Here is a 23,377-nt window from a genome sequence, read left to right as displayed (position 1 = left end):
GTCCATTGATGAAAGTGGGGAATTAAAGTCTTCAGCTGTTATGGTAGTGGTGTCTATTTCTCCCTTCAGTGTTGTCAGTGTTGGCCTCATACTGGAGCACTCTTGCTTGGTGCATAAATATTTATGATTATTATGTTTTCTTGAATTGTTCCTTTTATTAATGCATAATGTCCTACTATGTCTTTTAAAATTATTTTACATTTGAAGTCTAATTAGCCAGATTTAGTATAGCTGTTCCTGCTCTTTTCCAATTGCTATTTGCATGAAATTTCTTTTCCTAACCTTTTACTTTCAATCTATTTTCGTCCTTGGTTCTAATAAAATGAGTCTCCTTTAGATAGCATATAGGTGGGTCCTATTTTTTAATCCATTCTGTCAGTCTTTGTCTTTTAATTGGAGAGTTAGATGCATTAACATTTACTGTTACTGTTGTAAAGGCAGTACTTTGTTCTACCGTTTTGTCTTTTGGGCTTTTTTATGTCATATCTAATTTTTCCCCCCTTTTATCTTTACTGATAGTCTCCATTTCTACGCTGTTCTCCAGGTTCTGTCTCCTGCCTTTTCATATCTGCCTGTAGTGTTCCCTTTAGTATTTCTTGTAGAACCAGTCTCTTAGTCACAAATTCTCTCAGTGATTGTTTTTCTGAAGATATTTTAATCTCCCCCTCATTTTTGAAGGATAGTTTTGGTGGATATAGAATCCTTGGTTGGCAGTTTTTCTCTTTCAGAATCTTAGGTATATTATGCCACTGCCTTCTCACTTCCATGATTTCCTCTGAGAAATCCACATATAGTCTTACTGGGCTTCACTTGTATGTGATGGATTGCTTTTCTCTTGCTGCTTTCAGAATTCTCTCTTTGTCTTTGACATTTGACAATCTGATTAGTAATTGTCTAGGAGTGTGTTTCTTTGGATTTATTCTACTTGGGGTATGCTGCACTTTTGGATCTGTAATTTATGTGTTTCCTAAAAGACAGGAAATTTTCAGTGATTATTTCCTCCTTTAGTCTTTCTCCTCCTTTTCCCATTTCTTCTTCTGGGAAACTCATAACACATATATTTGTGTGCTTCATGTTGTCATTCAATTCCCTGAGACCCTACTCAAATTTTTCCATTCTTTTCCCTATTTTTCTTTTGCCTGTCAGATTTCAGATGTCCGGTCCTCTAGTTCACTAATCCTTTCTTCTCCTTCTTCAAATCTAATGTTGTAGGTTTTCCGTTGTTTTTTTTTTCATCTCTTCTATTGTGCCTTTCATTCCCATAAGTTCTGTGATTTGGTTTTCAAACTTTTGAGTTCCTTTTGTTCACCCAATGTCTTCTTTATATCCTTCCTCAACTCGTTGATTTGAGTTTTGACACGATTTTCCATGTTTTCAAACATCATGAATTAGTTATTTCAACTCCTGTGTCTCATTTGAAATCTTGGCTTCTTCCTTTGATTGGGCCGTGTCTTCGATTTTCCTAGTATGTCTTGTTATTCTTTGCTGGCATCTATCTATGCATTTGATTTCCTTAGTTAGTTTGTTCTTGAGATTGTTTTCAATCTTTTTACATAGGATTTTCTTGGTGGATGGCTTTGTTCTCTAGCTGTTCTTTGATATTCAATTCAACTTATTCTAGACCTTTAGCATAGGTTCTGTTTAATTGATCAGAATTTTTTAGTTCTTGTTTCTCTTTTTCTTGCCCTGCCTAAATGGAGGGGTTTTTTTGTTTGTTTTTTTGGTTTTTTTTGAGGAGGGTCTTAGATATTATAGATCCCAGTAAATTTTTCCCAAACCAGATGGGCCCATGTCTCAGGAGGAGATACTGGCCTGCATCAGTTTTCCCTGAGGGTGAGACCCAGCAGGTTGTCAGACTTTCTTATGAAGCGTCTAGATTCTGTGCTTTTCTTGTCCTGTCCAGCATGTGGCGCTTGTCTGCCCATGTAGGGTAAAGTGATATGGTGCCTTTGATTTCAGCAGACTTTCCCTATGGGGGTGTGGTTGAGACCCATGTGAGGTTGTAGGATGGCTTAAATTGCTTCAGTTTTCCAGTCCCTGGGGACTGAATTCCTTGAAGGAGGAATTCACTTGAGCTGGACTCCACCTTTCTCTTGGGGAAGATACATCCTTTAGGAAATTAACTCCTTTCATCTGACTTAGTTATTTTGTCTCTCAGAAAAGCTTAATTTCACCCTTTCCTGGAGCAGTGCTAGAGCTTGAGGGTATTTACAGTTCTATCTTATGAGCTGTTAAGGAGTAGAAAAAAGTCAAAACAAAAGGCCTTTTGGCTCCTTGATTTTGTAACTTAAGAGCTTAAGTTGGTACATGGCTGTATGTATCTCCAGGCTCTGTGTGCCCCCTTTTCTTGGGGTCCAGCTGTTTGTTCTGTCCCACTCAAAAAGCTTTGGTTTATTATTATTTTTCCATCAGCCATGCCCCCTCTCCACCAGGGTGAAAATTCCCATTGCTTTAGTGCTTATTCCAGGTTTATCTGTGCTGGAGGCCTGTTTTCAGTAGTCAGAATTTGTTAATTCCTCAGTTGGAGCTTGGTTGAGCTAAGCCTTTTGCTAGTAAAATCTGTTTCCTTTCTCTTCAGGGAACCAGCCTGCTCTGCCCATGGGGGAGGGGCACCAGCTTCCTTGGCTTAGGGAATTTACAGTTCTGTGTGTGGTCTCAACCAGTTCACCTGGTCTAGGTTGGTGTATGCTGTGTGTCCTGAACATGGGTTATCAAGTTGGGGCCTATAGTAAAGGATCCTAGATTGTAAGGTCTTACAGCAATCACATATACTCAGGACTTGTTAGACTGTTATTTCTAAATTCTGAGATACTAAACTATTTGTGTATAACTTGGTTGTTCCTCGAAGTTTTGGGTATTTATGTGACACCTGAGACTTAGAGCACTGACGCTATGAAAGTCAGCATTACCCCATACAGCAACTGTTTTAAAAAGTTGAAAAAGTGATCAGACTTCGAATAGAGATATGAATGAATCTACTCTAGATAGGCCTAGGGTAAACCAGAGTACTGGGTAAAGGATGATATGATCCATATTTTAACTTCCGCTTCTCTGTGAGACCAAAGAAAGAGATATTTATTTGGTACAAAATTTATATATTTTTGTAGCTCATTATCCAATTTAACTGATATGGTCAGTTCATTTGAACATCATAATTATATGGAATCTTGAATAGGGCGTGAGTTCTTATTGGTTTGTACATGTTAGAGTTATGCCCCAGTATATAACTCTAATAATTGAATAATTTGTACAGAGAATAAAAAAAGTATTTGTAAAGTCCCCTTGGGGAACTGAGGAGAAAGGAAGAAATATTAAACTTCCCCATCTGGGGAATTCCTAATATTCTCGCAAGCAGTGGGGACAGTCAATTCAGTAAGCTGAGCCCCTGATCTTGAGTTTCACCCCTTTGAAACTTATTTCTGCAAAGAAGAAGCTAAGCCTACTTACAGTTATTACTGAGTCACTTCCAGAGAACCTCTTTTGTTGCTCAAATGTGGCCTTTCTCTCTAAGCCAAACTTGGCAGGTGAACTGTACACCTGGTGCAGGGCATGACTCCCAGGGATGTAAATCTCCCTGACTGTGTGAAACCAGACTCCCAGGATGAGCCAGGACCCGGCTTCCTGATATTGGGAAAGCCTTCTTGACCAAAAGGGGGAAGAGAGAAGTGAGACAAAATAAAGTTTTTCAGTGGCTGAAAGATTTCTGTTGGGAGATTATCCTGGAGGTTAGTCTTATGTATTACGTAGATACCCCTTTTTGGTTTATGGTGTGTCGGCATGGCTAACGGGAAAACCTGAAACTATTGAACTGTGTTTCAGTACTCTTGATTCTTGAAAATGAGTGTATAAAACTATATAGATATTTTTTACAAAATGACCGTGTGATTGTGAAAACCTTGTGTCTGATATTCTTTTTTATCCAGAGTATGGACAGATGAGTCAAAATAAATAAATAAATAAATAAATAATAGCAGAGGATGTAAGGGGTAAAAAAAAATTGGGTAGATTGCATTACTAGTGGTCAGTGAGAGAGAGGAGTAAGGGATATGGGATGTATGATTTTTTTTCTTTTTTCTTTTTATTTCTTTTTCTGGAGTGATGCAGATTTTCTAAAAATGATCATGGTGTTGAATACACAGCTAGGTGATGAAAAAAAGCATGGAAAATAAGAAAGCTATTTATGTTTGGTTTTGAAATGCTTTTTGATACTTATATTTGGGTTGGAATGTCCCCTTTCTGGGAATTCAGAATATTTCAAACAAATTAGAGAAACCACTTGCAAGATACTAACCTGAAATAGTCTGGAAAGCTACCTGTCCTGACCTTAAACTACTTTATTCTATTCTTTTTTTTTTTTTAATGCTGAGATTGAATAGCATCATTTCTCAAACAGAATTGTGAAGTCCTCCTCTGTTTGCCCACTATGTTTCTTGAACTTGCCTGTCTTAAATGTTAGGCTATAACTATTCTTCTTTAAAAGACCTCTCTTGGTAATTAAGCCAGGTGAGAGGAGTGGAGGAACACTTAAGTTTCTGAATTGAAATTGTGGTACAGGTAGTGCATTCCCTCAGCCCTTGGCTTCTGTTCCTTCCAGGAAGGACTATAGATAAGATGAGGAAGACATTTAATTCAGAAGGTAAAAAACAGCAGTAGGAAGATAATAGCAAGTGTTTATTTCTTCATATAGTCACGCCAGGCTCCTCAGGACACTCATCAGGCTCATTTCTGTCCCTGTTGTCTGCTGTGGATCTTCGCCATCACTGGTTCCTATCTCCCTACAGATTTGTTTAATTTCTATCCTTGCTAGTAAACTCCTTTGTATAGCACTTTGTGTCACCTGCACTGCCTATCATAGAATTTGTTGTCTTCACCACCATATGGTAAAAAAATTACACTTTTGTCCTGGAAACTTAGGCTTTCATTATAATAAAACAGTTTTGGAAGAGAATTTCCATTTTGTCTATTAACTGGAAACATCTCCTGTTTGGTGAAATTCTACCCTGAATTCAATTGTCCTTAGAGCTGTGTGTTACATTAATTGAGGAATAGAAACATATCTATAATTTGTAGTACGTATCATCTCCCAATGTAACTGATATCTCTCTTGTGCTTTTCCTTTTTAATTTCAGCAAGATCCATATATAGCATCTATGGAACACCACACTGACTGGGTAAACGACATTGTACTGTGTTGTAATGGTAAAACATGTAAGTATTTCTTTGGATTATTGGGCTTCTGGGAGTTTTTAATTCAGTTTGATAGTTTTTCATTTTTTATATGAACTTTTTAATTGAAGTATAACACACAAATAATAGAGCACACAAATCTTAAGTACCGCTGGATAAATTTTCACAAAGTGAGGATTCCTATGTAACAGGACCCAAATCAAGAAACAAAACATTACCAGAAGCCCCCTTGTACCCCTCCCCTCTTCATTCACTACCTCTTGGCCCGCGGTGACAACTCTTCAGACTTCTAAACACCTGCTTTTGAATTACATATAGTCTCATACACTATGTATTTTTCTTTTAGCCTTATTAATATTATTTTTCTTCCGACTTTGGTAAGATCCTTTTCTTGGTTTTGCAGTATATGTTACAAAAAGTTTTTCTCGATTATATCAGTAGAGCCTTCAATTGTAACATTAAAACAGTTTACCCTGCATATTTCAAAAAAAGTTGAGGCAAAATATAATAGGTTCTGAAAAGAGCTTTGAGGTATGTATGTATGAACATTTGAAAAGATGTTATGATTTTGTGAATTTTCAAGTACATATATATGTATGTGTGTATGAACATTGGTTTAAAAATTTCATTGTTTCAAGATAAGACTTGATAGTGGGTATAAATCATACTTAAGGGGTTTGTTAATTCTTTGCCTCTTCTAGTAATATCTGCTTCTTCTGACACGACAGTAAAAGTATGGAATGCACATAAGGGATTTTGCATGTCAACATTAAGGACACATAAGGTAAAACAACTAACATAGTTCTCAGTATCTTTATTATAATATTGGTATCTGCAAATACTTCGTGTGGCTCATTTTCCTATTGATCTACAGAGTACTCCATGGTATATTCTGTTGCAGGATTATGTAAAAGCCTTAGCATATGCCAAGGATAAAGAACTGGTAGCATCAGCTGGATTGGACAGACAGATATTTCTTTGGGATGTGAATACTTTAACAGCATTGACTGCATCAAATAACACTGTCACAAGTAAGACATTTGAAAAAATTATCTTTGAAAGTGTTCCAAGTTGACATAAATAAAGGTTTATAAAACATCTTTGATAGGTTTACATCAAGACAGTTGTTCATATTTTGAGAGTTCTTCTACCTGCAGCGTTCTAGCCCCCATGAGTATGATTGAACAGCAAGGAGCTAGTTCCTCACTGCAGTCTAAAAATGGTAACTTCTCCAGGTATAACCTGGCTCTTTTTGTACATGTGCATGTCTTAGCTCCCTAGCTAATGTGTAAGTTCCTCCAGGGCAGAAGAGTCTCTTATTACTACTTTGTATCTCCCACAGCATTGCCTGGCCCAAAGCCACATACTCAGCAGATATTGTTGATGGAGGTGGTGATTACCTGAAAAAGTAGGCGGTTTTTGACTTTTAAAAGTGTTACTTATATTAAGAGCCTTTGAGTTAATGGCTGAGAGGAAAGGAAGAAAAGGTTTTCAGTGCTAATTTAGAGCGATCCTTTCTGAGTCACTTTGAGAAAAGTCCAGGGAGATTAGGGTGTTCTGAAGACAATTTAGAGACATTTATAGCCACTTAATAGCCTGGATGCCTCATCAGCTAAGAAATCTCTGACTCCCAGATTAGACTCGTACAAGTCAAGGCTTGCAGCTTGGCCTCATACCTAACCCAGCCTACCTAGAATCCTCTAGGTCAGGTGTCAGAGGGACTTTTAAGAACACGTTTCTGCTTCCATACGGGAGACCAGGGTTTGATTCCTGAACCATGTACCCCACCCCCCACCCTGAAAAAAAGAACACATTTCTGGTTAAACCTGTCCTGGAAGGTCTGTGTTCAGGACATGGGGCTTGTGCTATCTAGATGCCTACGTTATAGGTCCAGTTTGTCGTGACTGTGGAGTACTCACATCAACATGGCTAAAACAGTCTGGCAGTATAACTTAGTTTGCAAGTTGGGAGACTGGTGTTTATAATTTCTTGAATTTTGTTCTTCCCTGTTTGCTAGAAAATATTTGAAGGACTGAGCATTATACTCCCCTTGTTCTTCTCCCTGAGTTTCACATGTGTGCTATTGCATTACTTGAGCAGCTGGCCTCTTCTGGGGGCTGTCATGACGCATATTCAGCTCTAATTCTCTAGATGTAAGGCCTGCCTCCAAAGACAAACTAATGGGAGAGAACAAAGCAAAACAAAAACAAAGACGAAAACCCAAAACAGAAGAAAAGCAGGGAATGCCGTAAGGTCAGAGACCAGGCTTAGTAATTAGAGTCTGCTGCAGAACATTTTTCTTAGCATTAAGAGAGGGTTTCACATAAGATTTTTGTGATTATAGAACTAATACTAATAATGGCTAACATTTATTGAGCACTTAGAATAAGCAGGAACTTTTCTAAGCACTTTACATGTATTAACTCCTTTCATAACTTCTTTGTGTGTTTATTCGTTATTGTAAAATTAAGGTCATACTGTATAAACAATTTTATATGCAACTGTTTTCATTTCAGTGATGTTGAGTTCTGAAACAAAAAGCATTGTAATCTTATTATTCATTGCCTAATTTCCTCCAAGAAGGGAGGATGTAAGTAATGTAAGAAAGTAATGTAAGAAAGTGCCATTTTACTGTACTTTTTTCATAATTAAGCATTACCTTATTTTTTGTTTTGGAAAATGAAAATGATGTTTTGTTTTGATTTGTGTTTCTCTGGATTCTAGTGAGATTGAACTTTTTTATATATATTGGCACATGTATATCTTTAAAAATACATTACATATATGGATAGTTTTTGAATGGCAGTGCAGTTCAATTCAGCAAATATTTGTTGAGCACCTCGTATGTGTACTCAAATTTTCATAACAATACTGTTCCTTAGAATCATCTCTATTGTAAGTAAATTTTTTCCTTAAGGCAATTATAAATATAACATTTTTAAATTGACTAATTAAACTTGCAATTTTTGCTGACAAGTTATTTATCAGCTGATGATTTTGTTAACCTTTAGCTCCATTTATATCCTTATAGCTTCTTCTCTAAGTGGAAACAAAGATTCTATTTACAGCCTGGCAATGAATCAACTGGGAACAATCATTGTATCAGGGTCCACTGAGAAGGTAAGGGGGACCTTAAAGTTGATTTTGTGTTTGAACACTAGAAAACAAGCCAAAATAATCTAATCTGTGCAATTATTAAATATAATAATGTATTTTATAATATAAATACAGTGGTTTTGCCTGGTGGATGCTGAAAGAAATGTTTTGTTCAAATAAGACTATAGCTACTACAATGTGTGGAGAGTTGGTGGGGGTGGGTAGAGGTTGGGGTGTTCCTGTGTATTTTCTGGCATTAGAAAGGTTTCCTCCTACTTCAGAAGATTGGGAATCGTAGACAGTGTCCATTGGCAGAAGCAATATTTGCTTCTTTGAATTTAATGGTCATTATTGACTTATAAAAGTCATCTGTCATTTCAATTTGATCATGTACATACTCATGTGTAATATTCTATTAAAATTTTGCAGGTTTTAAGGGTATGGGACCCAAGAACATGTGCAAAATTAATGAAGCTTAAAGGGCATACAGATAATGTAAAAGCATTGCTGTTGAATAGAGATGGCACACAGGTATGCATTTTTTTGGACATTTACTAAATTACCTTGTCAGAAATTTCAGATAGCAGAAATTTCCCCACTTTATGTACTGTAGCATAGGTTGATTTAAACCAAAAGCTGCACATATTATAACTGTGGACTGTTTTTTAAATCCTTAAAGTATTAAATTTCACTTATAATACTTAAAAATCATATTTGCGCTACTTTTAAATAAAGACAGAACAAGGAATTCCCTCAGAATAATTGTACTGTAGATGAGTGTGTACAGTTATGATACTTATACTAAGACAATTTAAAATGTTACTTTGTGTAAAGCAGAAGGAAGCTTTGGTATTGACTATTTTCTGCCAGTGTATTAAGTAGAAAATTTCTTCACAGTGTGTCTGACTTACATCAGATCTTGTGAGTTGACTATGTGAATATAGTCTATAATTTTAGTTTCCTAATGTTATGTTTAGAGCCAGCATTTCAAAGAAAACAATTTTGTTAATATCTGAATATATAGTAGTACTGTGTCAGCTACATAATTTGTGAATTATAAATCACAGTTCTATTTTTGTATGTGTGTAGCTGTGGAAAAATAATTTATCATCAATATAGTTTTTAAAAATGAGAAAAATCAAGCACCATTTCATTTTATCAGAAAGTGGTGATAAATCCAGGGTTGGATGGAATTGATTGTGATAAGATTATAGAAGGGGGGTTAGAAAATGATAAGATTATAAAAGGGAGGTTAGAAAAATGAGGAGACAATAAATACCATCCATCTGTTACTCTGTTGGAAAGTGCATTATGGGGACTATTTTGTGGAGGCCAGTCACACATGCGTTAGAAAAGCCTTTGTCTATCTCCAAAGGTGAAATGAGATTTGAAGACTTAGTCAACTTGAAGGAAATTATTTTGCAGAACCTGACTTAAAGAGGACAGTGGAGGCCTTTGGAGATGAGAAGGAATCTCAGTGTTAATGTGTTTCGTGGCCTTGCAGAGAGGATTTCACTTTACTAGTTCTTAGTTTGCAAATCTGCAATGTGGGGATCATATGTATTTTGTATTATTGGTGAGAGATTTAGAGGAAATAAATATATTCTTATCTGTGTATCAGAACATTTTCTAGGGTTCTTGAGTTCCTTTGCATTCCTTTTTTTGTTTTTTTTTTTAATTAGAAAAGATGTAGGTTTACAGAAAAATCATGTAAAACACAGTGTTCCTGAATGAAGCTGCATGTGAGGTATAGGTTTTTTGTTTTTGTTTTTTTTGTTTTTTTTCTTTCTATTATTGTTTTAATTCTTATTCTGTTGTCTTTTTATTTCTTTTTCTAAATCGATGCAAATGTACTAAGAAATGATGAATATGCAACTATGTGATGTTATTAAGAATTACTGATTGTACATGTAGATTGGAATGATTTCTAATTGTTTTGTTAATTCTTTTTTTAATTAATAAAAAAAAAAAAAAAAAACAAAAAAAAAAAAACACAGTGTTCCCTCCCATACACCACAACCCCCATTATTAACACTTTGCATTTATATAGTACCTTTGTACAATTGATGAAAGAATACTATTTTACTATTAAGTATAGTCCATAGTTTACACTGGGGTGTGTTTTTTTCAATATACCACCCTATTATTTAACACTTTGCATTAGTGTGGTACATTTGTTATAATTTATGAAGGAATGTTTTTATAATTGTACTATTAATTATAGCCCATCATTTACAATAGAGTTTACTGTATAGTACAGTCCTGTTTTATTTTTTAATTTTTCTTCTAGTAACATATATGTGACCTAAAATTTCCCTTTAGCCACATTCACTTATATATCAGTATTGTCATTTACACTCACAGTGTTGTGCTACCATTACCACCATCCATTTCCAAAACTTTACAATCAACCTGCGTAGAAATTCTGTATAAATTAAGCATTAAACCCCCATTCCCTACCCCCAAGCCAGTCTCTGGCAACCCATATTCTGGAGTCTAACTTTATGAGTTGGCTTATTCTAATTATTTCATAGCAGTGGGATCTTAACAATATTTGTCCTTTTGTGTCTTATTTTACTCAACATAATGTCTTCAAAATTCATCTGTGTTGTCCCATGAACCAAAACTTCGTTCCTTTTAGATGTTGAATAATATTCCATTGTATGTATATGCCACATTTTTGTGTATCCATTCATCAAGTTGTTGAATACTTGAATTGCTTCCACCATTTGGTATTTAATGAATAATATTGCTATGCCCTGTTCCCAGACTTCAAAAAATTTCAGACTTTTAAGCTCTGTTTACTTATTTACATTGAAGTATATATGTCAAAGTGTATCAGGATTCATATAAAAGATGTATTTTTCTAAAAAGTGTTTCCCCTTGACTACAGAAAGAAAAGATGTAAAAATATACCTTGCTTCAGTGGTAGAATGCTTGCCTTCCATGCGGGAGACCTGGGTTTAATTCCCAGACCATGAACATAAAAAAATTACACACACCTTGCTCATTTTAAAATTTCATTTCTGTTCAAAATAAATTATTTTTAATTAAAAAAAGTAATGCTGTTATGAACATTGGTATGAAAATATCTGTTTTAGTCCCTGCTTTCAATTACTTTGGGCATATAAATAGAGGAATTGGCTGGTCATATGATAATTCTATATTTAGCTTTCTGAGGAACTGCCAGACTGACCATTTTACACTCTCACCAGCAATTAATCAAAGTTCCTGTTTCTCCACATCCTCTCTAGTACTACAAGTTAAAAAACTTGTAGTTTTTTAAAAGTAGCTAGTCTAGTGGGTATATGAAATGGTATCTCATTGTCTATTTTGTTTTGCATTTCTCTAAGACCTAATGATATTGAGCATCTTCTTGTGCGCTTTTTTTTTTTTTTTTTTTACCATTTTATATCCTCTTTGGAGAAATGTCTCTTCAATTCTTTTGCCCATTTTTTAATTGGGCTTTTTGTTTCTTTATTACTGAGTGGTAGGATTTCTTTATGTATTCTGGGTGTAATATTTGGTTTCCAAATATTTTCTTCCACTGAGTAGATTGTCTTTTCCCTTCTGTGATAAAATCTTTTGATGTACAAAAGTTTTCAATTTTGGTGAGGATCCATTTATCTATTTTGTTTTTTATTGCTTGTGCTTTGGGTGTAAAGTCTAAGAAACCATTGTCTAAAACTAGAACTTGAAGATGTTACCCTGCATTTTTTTCTAGGATTTTTATAGTCGTGTTTCTTATATTTAGGTCTTTGATAGATCTTGAGTTATTTTTTGTTTATGGTATAAGATAGGGGTCCTTCCTCATTCTTTTGCATGTGGATATCTAGTTCTCCCTGCACCATTTGTTGAAGAGGCTGTTTTTTCACAATTGAGTGGACTTGGCAGCCTTGTCAAAAATAAATTGGCTATAGATGTGAAGATGTGTTTCTGAACTTTGTCCAGTTCCATTGGTTTATTTGTCTATCCTTGTGCCAGTAGCATGCTATTTTGACCACTGTAACTTTGTAGTAAGCTTTAAATTCAGAAAGTCTGAGTCCTCCAACATTGTTCTTTTATCAAAATGGTTTTGGTTATTTGGGGCCCCTTTATCCTTCCAAATAAATTTGATAATTGGCTTTTCCATTTATGTGAGGTTGGCTGTTGGAATTTTGATTGGGATTATGTTAAATCTATGTGTCATTTTGGATAGAATTTGACATCATAACAATATTTAGTCTTCTAGTCCATTAGCATGGGATGTCCTTCCATTTATCTAGGTCTTTGTTTTCTTTAAGCAGAGTTTTGTAGTTGTCTATGTATAAGTCCTTTACATCCTTGGTTGCATTTACTTCTAAGTATTTGACTCTTTTAGCTGTTGTAAACAGAATTATATTCCTCTTCAGATTGTTCATTACTAGTGTATAGAAACACTACTGATTTTTGCATATTCATCTTGTATCCCTCAACTTTACTGAACTTGTTTATTTGCTCTAGTAGCTTTGTTGTAGAATTTTCAGGATTTCGTAAATATAGGCTCTTGTCATCTGCAAATAGTATAAGCTGTACTTCTTCATTTCTGGTTTGGATACCTTTAATTTCTTTTTCTTGCCAAATTGCTACGACTAAGCCTTTCCATTGAGAAAGGATGCTGAATGTTCTAAAATAAGTATCTTGGTGATGAAATATATTACTATGATGATATTGTGAGCCATTGATCGTACACCATGTATGGAATGTTTGTATGTTATGAATGTTTGTGTTTGTATGTTGTTTTGTCAGTAAAAATATTTTTAAAAAAAAGGATGCTGGATTTTGTCAGATGTCTTTTTTGCATCAATCGAGATGATCTGTGGTTTTTCCCCTTTGATTTGTAATGTGGCGTATTGCACTAATTAATTTTCTTATGTTGCACCCACCATGCATACCTGGAATAAAACCCATTTGATCGTAGTGTTTAATTATTTTAATGGCTGTTGGATTTGATTTGCAAGTATTGTTTTGTGGATTTCTGCATCTATTTTCATTTGAGAGATTAGTCTGTAGTTTTCCTGTAATATCTTTATCTGGCTTTAATTTTAGGGTGATGATGACTTCATAGAATGAGTTAGGTAGTGTTCCTCGTCTTAAATTTTTTAGAAGAGTTTTGAGTAGGACTGGTATTAATTCTTCTTGAAATGATTGATTAAATTCACCCACAAAGCCATCTGGGTCCTGGGCTTTTCCTTTTTGGGAGGTTCTTGATGACTGTTTAATTCTTTTTACTTGTAATTGGTCTGTTGAGATCTTCTATTTCTTCTAGAGCCAATGCAGGCTGTTTCATGTATTTCTAGGAAATTGTTCATTTCATCTAAGTTATGTAATTTGTTGGCATACAGTTGTTCATAGTGTCCTCTTAAGATCTTTTTTGTTTCTACAGGGTCAGTAGTACGGTCCCCCCTCTCGTTTTTTATCTTATGTATTTGTATCTTCACTCTATTTTTAATTTGACAATTTAACTAAGCGTTTGTCAGTTTTATTGATCTTCTCAAAGAACCAACTTGTAGTTTTGTTAACTATTGTTTTTTTATTCTCACTTGCATTTTCTACTCTAATCTTTGTTGTTTTTTTCCTTCTCCTTGCTTTGGGATTAGTTTGCTGTTCTTTTTCTGTTTCCTTCAGGTGTGCAGTTAGGTTTTAATTTTAGCTCTTCCTTCCTTTTTTGATGTAGGCATTTAAGGCTATAAATTTCCCTTTCAGCACTGCTTTCACTGCATCTCAGAAGTTTTGATATGTTCAGTTTTCATTTTCATTTGTCTTGAGATATTTATTGATTTCTCTGGTAATTTCTTCTTTGACCAACTGATTGTTTTAAGCATGTGTTGTTTAACCTCCATATATTTGTGGATTTTCCAGTTCTCAAATTTATTCAGACCTGTTTTATAACCCAGCATGTGGTCTGTCCTGGAGAATGATCCATGTACACTTGAAAAGAATGCATATCCTGTTTGGGGTACAGTGTACTGTATTATGTCTGTAGGTCTAGTTCATTTATCAAATTATTCAAGTTCTCTGTTTCCTTATTGATCTTTCTTCTAAATATTGTGTCTGTTGATAAGAGTGGTGTATAGAAGTCTCCAAGTATTGTTATAGAGGGGCTTATTTCTCCCTTCATTTTGCCAGTGTTTGCCTTATGTATTTTAGGCAGTATGGCTAGGTATATAAATAATATGATTTGTCATTTCTTCATGGTGGATTGACCCTTTGTCCGTCTTTGTCTTTGGTGACAATTTTGAACTTAAAGTCTGTTTTGTCCAGTGTTAGTATAGCTATCCCGGCTCACTTTTTATTACTGTTTAATGGAACATCTTGTTCCCTCCTTTCACTTTCAGCCTATATATGTCTTTGGGTCTAAGGTGAGTCTCTTTTAAATAACATATAGTTGGATCATGCTATTTTATCCATTCTGCTAATGTGTGTCCTTTGATGGGGGGTGGGGGTTTACATTCAATATTATTACTGTAAAGGCGGTATTTTCCTCAGCCCTTTTGTCCTTTGTTTTTTTGTATGTCATGCCTTTTTTTTTGGTCTCTCTTTTCCTTTATTGTAACCTTCTTTTCTGTATAGTTGATCTTTTGTGATGTATCTCACTGATCCCTTTCTCATTTCTGTTTCTGGATATTTTTTAAATACTTTCTTTGTGGCGTTCCTAGTGTTTGTATTAAACAACCTACATCTATATGCTTTTAATTTGGAAAGATACCAAATATTTCAGTATTGAAGTATTGTATAATACTTCAGTAGCATATACGTTCTTTGCTGTCATGTCCCTGTTTCTCCTCTTTATGTTTTTTGTTGTTGTTCAACATTATCTCTTTATATTTTGCTTGTTCATTATCAGTAAATATGCCTGTTTCTTGTTCAGTTGTAGTCTCACTCTTACAGGAATTAAAGGGTAGAGTTATATATGGATGATACAGTACTATTGGGCTTTCCATTTACCTTTTTAATTACCTCTACTGAATATCTCCATTTCTTCACACTACTCTATTCCTTTCTCTATCTGTTCTTCTGACTGTATGATTTCAGTTACCCTGTCTTCCAGTTGACTGATTTGTTCTTCAGCCTGTTGAAATTTGCTGTTGTGTCTAGTGTATATTTAATCTCCAATATTGTACCTTCATTCCCATAATTCCTGTTAACGTTTCTTTTTAAACTTCTAAATTCTTATTTATGCTCACACATTATCTCCTTAATGTCCTTTAGCTTTATATCTGTATTTTCCTTTGTCCCCTTCAGTTGAGTTAGATTTGTTGGAACTTGTTTGATTAGTTGTTCCCAATTTTGTGTCTCCTCTTTTCTTAAACAGTTTTATTCACACAGCATACAAGCCTTTCAAAGTGTACAATCAATGACTCTTGGTATCACATAGTTATACATTCACCATCACAAATCAATTTGAGAACATTCTCATAGCTCCAGAAAAAAAAATCCCATACCTTTTATACCCTTTTATTATTAGCTTTGGTATAGTACCTTTGTTAATTTGCTCCCTTGACTGAGCCATTCTTCATGTTTCTTAGTATGGCTTACAATTTTTTGCTGATGTCAGGGCATCTGATTATTTTGGTGTGTTAACTCTGAAGGTCAGTTTCTCCTTGTATAGGGTTTTATTGATTGACTTTGTCTTAAGGTTCTTTGATGCTTGGTCCAACTTATTTTGGACCTTTATGTAGCCCATGTTTAATTGTTCAGATTTTCTCAGCTTTCCTTCATCTGTTTCTTGTCCTGGATATGTGGTATAATTTTTAATATTTTACTTTTTGTGCAGTTGTTTCACCTCCAGGAGAATGTTTACTTTCCTCTATTCCTTCTCCAGGAATCTTGATTTCTTATGTTTGTTTTGTGCAGAATTTTCTCCCCAGCTCTGATGATTTTTAAAAAATTCTCTACCTCACTCAGTGCCCCCTTTTCCTTACACTTTTCAGTTCTGGGACCTGTCTTGTCTTACAGTAGTTTAGTCCCTGCCCCCCCCCCCCCTTTTTTTTCTGTGTAGCTTTTCTGCCTTTGATTTATTTCCCAATGAAGGTATCCGACCCAGGGACCCAGATAGAGTTGATCCAGAAAGGTGAATAAATCCAGAAAGGCCCGTTTTGTATTTAGTCTGAGACTGAATTGAATGTGTGCCCATCTTGTCAACAATTCTGCCATGGTCTCTTTCTCTCTCTCTCTTTTTTAACCCCGGGGTGGCTTTTCAGTATGTGACACTCATCCCAGCTTGTGTTCTACCCTGGATCTCAATGGACTTGGGTCCCTGTACCTGGATATGTAGAGGGTTCCAACTTGTTGCTGTGAGTGGCTCTATAGTCTGCATCTGCGACAGGAGGGACCCAGGCTGCGCTGTCTCTGTGTGACTCCCAAGCTGTGTGGGACTGAGTGAGGGGCAGGGGTCTGGACTGGTGAGTCCAGGAAGAAAAATCTCCTAACTGAACTTGGAGATTGTTTTCTTTTTCCTTAATTTAGCATTTGTGGAGTCCTTCTTGAATCTCTGTCATCCTCCAGAGTTCTAAGCAAGTGGAATTTGTCCATTTAATTGTTGATTCTGAGGGAAGACTTTTCCAGGGGATTTTGTACCTAATCATTGCAGCCCATTTTCATGGAGTCTGAGAAGCCCAGTATAGTCAGCTACTTGTTGTTTTGCACTCAGCTTTGTCCAGGATTGAATTAGATCACCTCCTCTTCGTGGGACTGCCCTTTTAAATAAGAGCTGTGTGCAGATTTCCAGAAAGGGGCTGTGGTCCAGGCAGGTTTTCTTAAGCTTGGTCTGTCTACTATATTACTTACCTTGTTTTCCACATATACAGGTGTGAATGTTCTTCCATCTAAGATGATTTAAATATTGCATTTACAGCTACAAATGCAGTTTCCTAAAGACAGCAACATTTACCACAAGCACAGACAGTGCCATGGCAGTACTTTAAAATCTGCCTTTGTGTCTTAGATTGCATAATTAAGCAGGTATCATTCCTCTCCTAGTTTTGACCCAATCCATATTCCATATTGGTAACTATAGACTAAATATAAATTTAATCATCGTCAACTCAAAATATTGAAATTAATGAATTGGTGAACATAACTATAATAACTACTCATTTAGGAAAGGGAGGAGAGATTAAAAGAAATCTCTCCTTGCTGATTCTTGAACTCTTGTATTATAGAAGAGATATTTATCAAACATTGGCTATTGGACCAGTGTATATATATCATCCTGCAGAATTGCCCTACAAGCTTGTAGTGTTGGTTCTGGCATTGTAAGTCAGGTACTTGTGGAAGGGAATAGGCCAGTGAATCCATGGTTGTCAGCCTGTTGTTTTACTCCCATTATTGCAGAGTTAAAGATCCTTATTTAGCTTATCTTAGTATTTGAGGTTCTGTCCAAGGAATTTCTGACTGAAAAGAGTTCTGTCACCACTGTAGTTGTTTTGATTTGGTGCTGACATAACTGGGCAGAACCACCTGTCTTTTCATCCCATGTACTTGCTCAGGCAATTGCTGGAGGAGCTAGGACAACCTGCTATCTTGGTTTGAGTCAGTCACGTACGTGTGTGTCACCCACAGGGTATTTCTGATAATACAGAGTCCTGCTAAATCTAGCTTATGGGTCCTGGTTCTCAGCATCAGGCTGCTCCTTGCCTTAACTTAACTTGCCCGTTTGACTGTTCTCTGTTGGCAATTGCATTTGTGCATGAGTGACAATACCAGAAAAACTCCCGTTGATCAGTAGCAACCTACCTCCAAGACACTACTTCTCATTTCCACTGGCAGAGACATAGAACAGTTGACCAAGCTACTGAATCTTTCCCTCTAAGTCTGATGCAGAAGAACCATTAGGGCATTCTATCTTAGTCCCAGGAGACACCTAGGGGATCTTCATGTTTCTCCATTGGAAAGGTCCAGAGCAATGGGAAGTGTTTTGATGACTCCTCCCGCCCCTACAGAATATCAGTCACTAGAATTCCTATAAAACAGGACATTGTCCAACCATCCAACCAAATACTGCAAAGAATTTAGCCAAAATTGTACTTCAAAAGTGATTACTCTCTGGGAACCCGCTTCTTACTAGTCTTAGAATACTGACTACTATCAGAGATTATTTTGTATTCTGTATTGAGGTTGTTACAACTCTGTTTTCTCATCTTCTTTTAGCTGTTTGCAAGTCTGGGCTTGGGATTTTACCCTTTCCTGTTGGAAGTTGCCCAGGCTATGAAGACTTCCAGCTTATTATCTTTGCCATCCTTATCCCCTTTAAGTTGTTTAGTTACTGCCAGCTACCAAGTCTCCTGAACCCCATTCCTTCTGTGGGTGCATAATCAAGTATCTCAGGGATTGAAGCTCTTCTAACAGCTTTGCCTCCTCAGAGTAATATCTTTTCCTGAGCAGTTTTTGTGTTTTGTGCCCCTCCTTGTCCCCTGTCTGATCAGACTGCCACAATTGTCTCACACAACTTGCTGAAGATCTGCTTGTGACATTAATCCTAACAGTTTCTTTGATGGTTAGTTTCTTGGTTCCCTTGTGAACTAGTTGGTATTGGTAATTAAGCCACCGAAGCTCTTTGCAGCTTGCAGGGGAGTCTTCTAGTATGTGTTCATTTAATTAAACATGTCCATTATTAACTAAAGTCCCCTCCAAGTCATAGGGCAGGCCAGTAAATCCTCAACATTCTTTCAGGGCTTAACCATTCAAGCATTCTCCAAACCTTCAGGCCCACAATAGTCATATTTTCTTTGATACTCTTTGCCAACTTGATTTCATACACCAGTGCCTACAGTTGCTTCCTCCTTGGGGCCATTTTTCTCTCTCAAAGAAATAAAGTTTTTGTCATTTTCAAGTTACCTCAGATAACTAGTAGAGAACACCAGACATGCTGAGTGCAAGTGTGGGGTGGCTGATTAAGCCTGTTTCTGTCAGACTTAGTGTGCTCAGCCCTAATTTATGTGCCTAACTTTAGATTATTTATTAGTTGATTCTTCTGAGCGTTCAGAAATTGTCAAAATTGCAAATGTTAATTCTGAATGCTGAGGGTCCACATTTTATAATTGATGTGAACTTGAGGCTCTTGTGGAAAGTGTCCAAGGTCACAGACAGTAAGTGGTAAGCCTGGGATTAGATATTCTTTCTTCTGACTCTGATGAATAGAATCCAGAAAACCTAGCAGGGTATCAGGAACCCAAAGCCATGAAAGAGAGGGCAAGGTGGCGGTATGGCCTAGGGCTCCAAACTGTCTGGTGCAATGTTTATCAAACTTAATGTGTATCATAATAACTTGGAGTGCCTGTTAAAACACAGATTGCTAGGGCTCACCTCATGAGTTTCTGCCTCATTAAGTCTGGAGTGAGACCTGAGAAATATTTTTAGCAAGTTCCTAGGTGATGCTGATGCTGCAGGGACCACACTTTGAGAAGTACAAGCCTGGTACAGACTGTTTCAACTGTTTTCAAACTCCATTTCCTTAGTAAATAATCTGAACAGGACTTGCATGCAGGATTTTTTACTAGTAATCAGCAAGTGGCCAGTAGAGTTGATAGAGGCAGTTTTGCTCAGAGATTTCACTCCTGCTTGAGTGTGCACTGTTGCCTGTGGTCATTTCAGCCTGTGGTCTTGCTTCTCACCATCGTTTATTAGAGGCAAAAGCACAAGTTGTTAGAGGTGTCTGTTTGATAGTGTAGAGTCAGAGGAGAGGCCAAGTGCAAAGAACAGGAAAACAGAAACTTTTTGGCAGACCTCTCATCTTAGCTTTCTTTGTTCCCAGTGCCTTTCTGGCAGTTCTGATGGGACAATTCGCCTTTGGTCCCTTGGCCAGCAGAGATGTATAGCAACATACCGAGTCCATGATGAAGGCGTGTGGGCTCTACAAGTCAATGATGCCTTCACACATGTGTATTCTGGAGGAAGGGACAGGAAGATTTACTGTACAGACTTAAGAAACCCAGACATTAGGGTGCTAATTTGTGAAGAAAAAGCTCCAGTTCTCAAGGTATGTCATGTATTTTAGTTTTTTATAATTAAGACTGTTCCACATATTAGTCCAATATAGCAAAATCTATATTAAAGCATGGGTCAGCTGTGGGGTTGTGAAAAAAATATCATGGGAGGAACTTGACAACCCAAAGAATAGTGTACCTGTCTGAATAGTAGAGTATAAAATATTAGATACCCAGGAGTCAATGCTGGGGCAGTTTTGTGTTTTGCTTTTTTTAAAAAAAACATTTTTGAGAATCATCTGTAAGAAGAAATTGTGACTTTTTGGGTTTGTTGGCAACACCATGGTTACTGGTGAATTCTAGTGAGATCATCCCATATTACTCCTGAGGTTACCTGGTTTTCCTAATCTGTTCTAGTAGTAGGAATATGAGGAATTAAGGTTTGTAGCAAAACATAGTCAGTCAGGAAATGTGTCCACCGCCATAAGAATAAGAAGGAAAAGCTGGTTCTTAGCCAAACCATTACTGCCTCAAAATGGTTCTGATAATCAGAATCTGTAATATGGGTAAAGGGTACTTGAGGAAGTCTTCAGTAGCCATCCATAGTTACTTCTGCTTTAGTAAAGCCTAGACCAAAAAATGACCAGTAAACATATGATAAGATGCTCATCCTTAGTGATAATCACCTTAAAATAACAAGACACTTCCAAATAAAAAATTGAAGCATAAAGACAGCACTGCCCCTTTTTCTCAGAAACCATCTGAAAACAAGGAAAACAAGAACTGCACATACTCATCATCTGTGATACTAAAGTGACATTTGAAATCCCAGACCACAGTATAGGAGGAAGGACTGATAAAGGCCATGGAAGCCACATTAAGACAGTTGAGAGGATGCCTATGGCCTAAGTGTTCAGACAAACTGATCAGTACAATTCTTTAAAATAGATAGCATACCCTAAGGAGCAAAACCAGTAATCCTTTAGAGAAGTAAGAGAGTTGAGGCTGAATTAGTAAATCATACAGACACAGTCTGACATACAGGAAGCAGATTGATGGAGAGAGACAAGTGGAGGAGAAATGCTCTGCATTATGAATCTTCGGCTGACAGGATATTTTGACTGTTGAGAAGGAAACTAAAGAACTTGAGTACAAACATAACCATGTGTTATGAGGAACATCACTTTGGATCTATAAGGATTCCAGTTAGTTAGAAATCCAACCTTGTCCCCACTCCTGAAATTTCCTGATGCAGGAAAATAGTGGGTGAATGCAGAGTGATTCTGTCAGAAATGTATTTCCTAGTTATTAAAGAATGCACTAGAAACAAGACTAAACAGTTATGGGAAGTCATCATCATTTTGGCCATACCCGTTTGGGTTCCTTAAAGTAACCACATGTAAAACTTTCAGCTGCTTTTTTTGCTAAGTGACCCCTATTACACTCTCACAGGGCTGTGAATTCTTTTAGTAAAAAGACTTCAGTCATTCTTCTCTGCATCCCTGGCTTTTAACACATGCCCTGATATAGTCAACAAGCAAATGCAAATGTCAAATGTCAAATTAAGGAATTGATACTTAATAATATATAGCTAGTTCTGGCAGTTTAGAAGAATTGATATTTCACAAAGTAACATTTTTATGCTTTGTTTTCAGATGGAGCTTGATAGGTCAGCTGATCCCCCTCCTGCAATCTGGGTTGCAACAACCAAATCTACAGTAAATAAATGGGTAAGCGAGCCACTGTTTTAGTTTGCTAAGCTGCTGAAAGCAGATAACATGAAATGCTTTGGCTTTTACAGTGAGAATTTATTACCATACAAGCTTACAGTTTTGAAGCCATGAAATCAAGGCATCATCAAGGTAATACCTTCTTCCTTAAAGACGAGTTGCCAATGATCTTAGACTCCTCTGTCACATGGCAAGGCACATGGGAGTATCTGCTGATCTCTCCATTCTCTTCCAGGTTTCATTGCTTCCACCTTCTTGCGTCCATAGTTTTCTCTCTCTTTGTCTGAATTTCATTCTCTTACAAAGGACTCCAGTAAGAGGATTAAGACCCACTCTGAATGAGATGGGTCCCATCTTAAGATCCTACTCACCAAAAGATCCTTCTTACAATGGGTCCACACTCACAGGGCTGGATTAACTTTAAGAACCTACTTTTCTGGGTCAACTTCAAATCATGTAGCCGCTACATGTGGCTTATACAACATGTGGTTTGTTATTATAAACCTGCCAGACACCAGTAGCAAATAATCAATATGACCCTGACTCTTAGCCTGCTTTTGGACAGTGGCAAAAATCTAAAAGCCTTATGAATGCTGGTGTGAGGTGTGATCCTAAGGACTATACTAAAAGTAACAATTGAAATGAAGTTGCTTACTTCTTTGCTCAGAGCCAAGATGCTTACCTGATGTGCTTCAACTAGGCACGGTTGCCCAGTAAATCAGTAAATGTTAGTACAGCTCCTGACCTCATGAAGCTGCATTTGGAAATAGGAAGGCCAAGTACCAACATGATAAGGAAATGCATCAGGGTTCTAATTTTTCTAAACATAAGAGAAAGCAGAAAATTGTGCTTTCAGTTTCATTTCCATTTTCTTCATGGCATGAAGAATTGGGATAGAAATAAAGTACAAGCAAAAAGAAGTATTCAAGAGTATTATTTGTGGGTAATGAAGAAGATGTTTGTGTTTATTCCTGTTTATGGTAGACAGTTGTAACTAAGTATTTTTGTTGTTGTTGATGTTGTGATTGTTGGGGTGTTTGTTGGTTAGCTTTATTTTTCTTGCCACTTTAAGCATATTGACAGAATTGTAGCGTATAAAATGATTAAGTAACAAATTTTGTTCCCTTAGACACTGAAGGGAATTCATAATTTTAGAGCCTCTGGAGATTATGACAATGACTGTACAAATCCTATAACACCCCTTTGTACACAGCCTGACCAGGTTATTAAAGGTAAGGAAATTGCAGTGTTTCATACCTATTGTTGAGGTTAATTTAGTTACTTGGAGATTGATAAAAATAAAGGAGATGACCTTCCTTTAAATGTAATTCTGATATCTACAGAAGACTAATAATATATTGGGTTGGTTGGTTTTTAACAAAAGGAAAAATTATTTTCAGAAATGCGATTTAGTGACTT

General features: G+C 36.4%; 1 protein-coding gene across 2 annotated transcripts in view; it reads left to right on the top strand.

Annotated features, from left to right (window-relative positions):
* WDR48 (WD repeat domain 48) overlaps positions 1 to 23,377 on the top strand; it is a 65,527-nt gene that overhangs the window by 22,659 nt on the left and 19,491 nt on the right. The window contains exons 3-11 of one of the 2 annotated variants that reach the window (XM_077129763.1): positions 5,130 to 5,208; positions 5,889 to 5,971; positions 6,089 to 6,218; positions 6,296 to 6,409; positions 8,219 to 8,307; positions 8,713 to 8,814; positions 20,057 to 20,281; positions 21,884 to 21,958; positions 23,088 to 23,190. In XM_077129763.1, the coding sequence (XP_076985878.1) occupies positions 5,130 to 5,208; positions 5,889 to 5,971; positions 6,089 to 6,218; positions 6,296 to 6,409; positions 8,219 to 8,307; positions 8,713 to 8,814; positions 20,057 to 20,281; positions 21,884 to 21,958; positions 23,088 to 23,190 (1,000 nt within the window). The remainder of the gene's footprint in view (positions 1 to 5,129; positions 5,209 to 5,888; positions 5,972 to 6,088; positions 6,219 to 6,295; positions 6,410 to 8,218; positions 8,308 to 8,712; positions 8,815 to 20,056; positions 20,282 to 21,883; positions 21,959 to 23,087; positions 23,191 to 23,377) is intronic. The other variant, XM_077129762.1, reaches the window with a different exon arrangement.

Source organism: Tamandua tetradactyla, chromosome 15 (genome assembly GCF_023851605.1).
Source record: "Tamandua tetradactyla isolate mTamTet1 chromosome 15, mTamTet1.pri, whole genome shotgun sequence".
Taxonomy (NCBI): Eukaryota; Metazoa; Chordata; class Mammalia; order Pilosa; family Myrmecophagidae; genus Tamandua; species Tamandua tetradactyla.
This window is presented reverse-complemented; position numbering and strand designations above follow the sequence as displayed.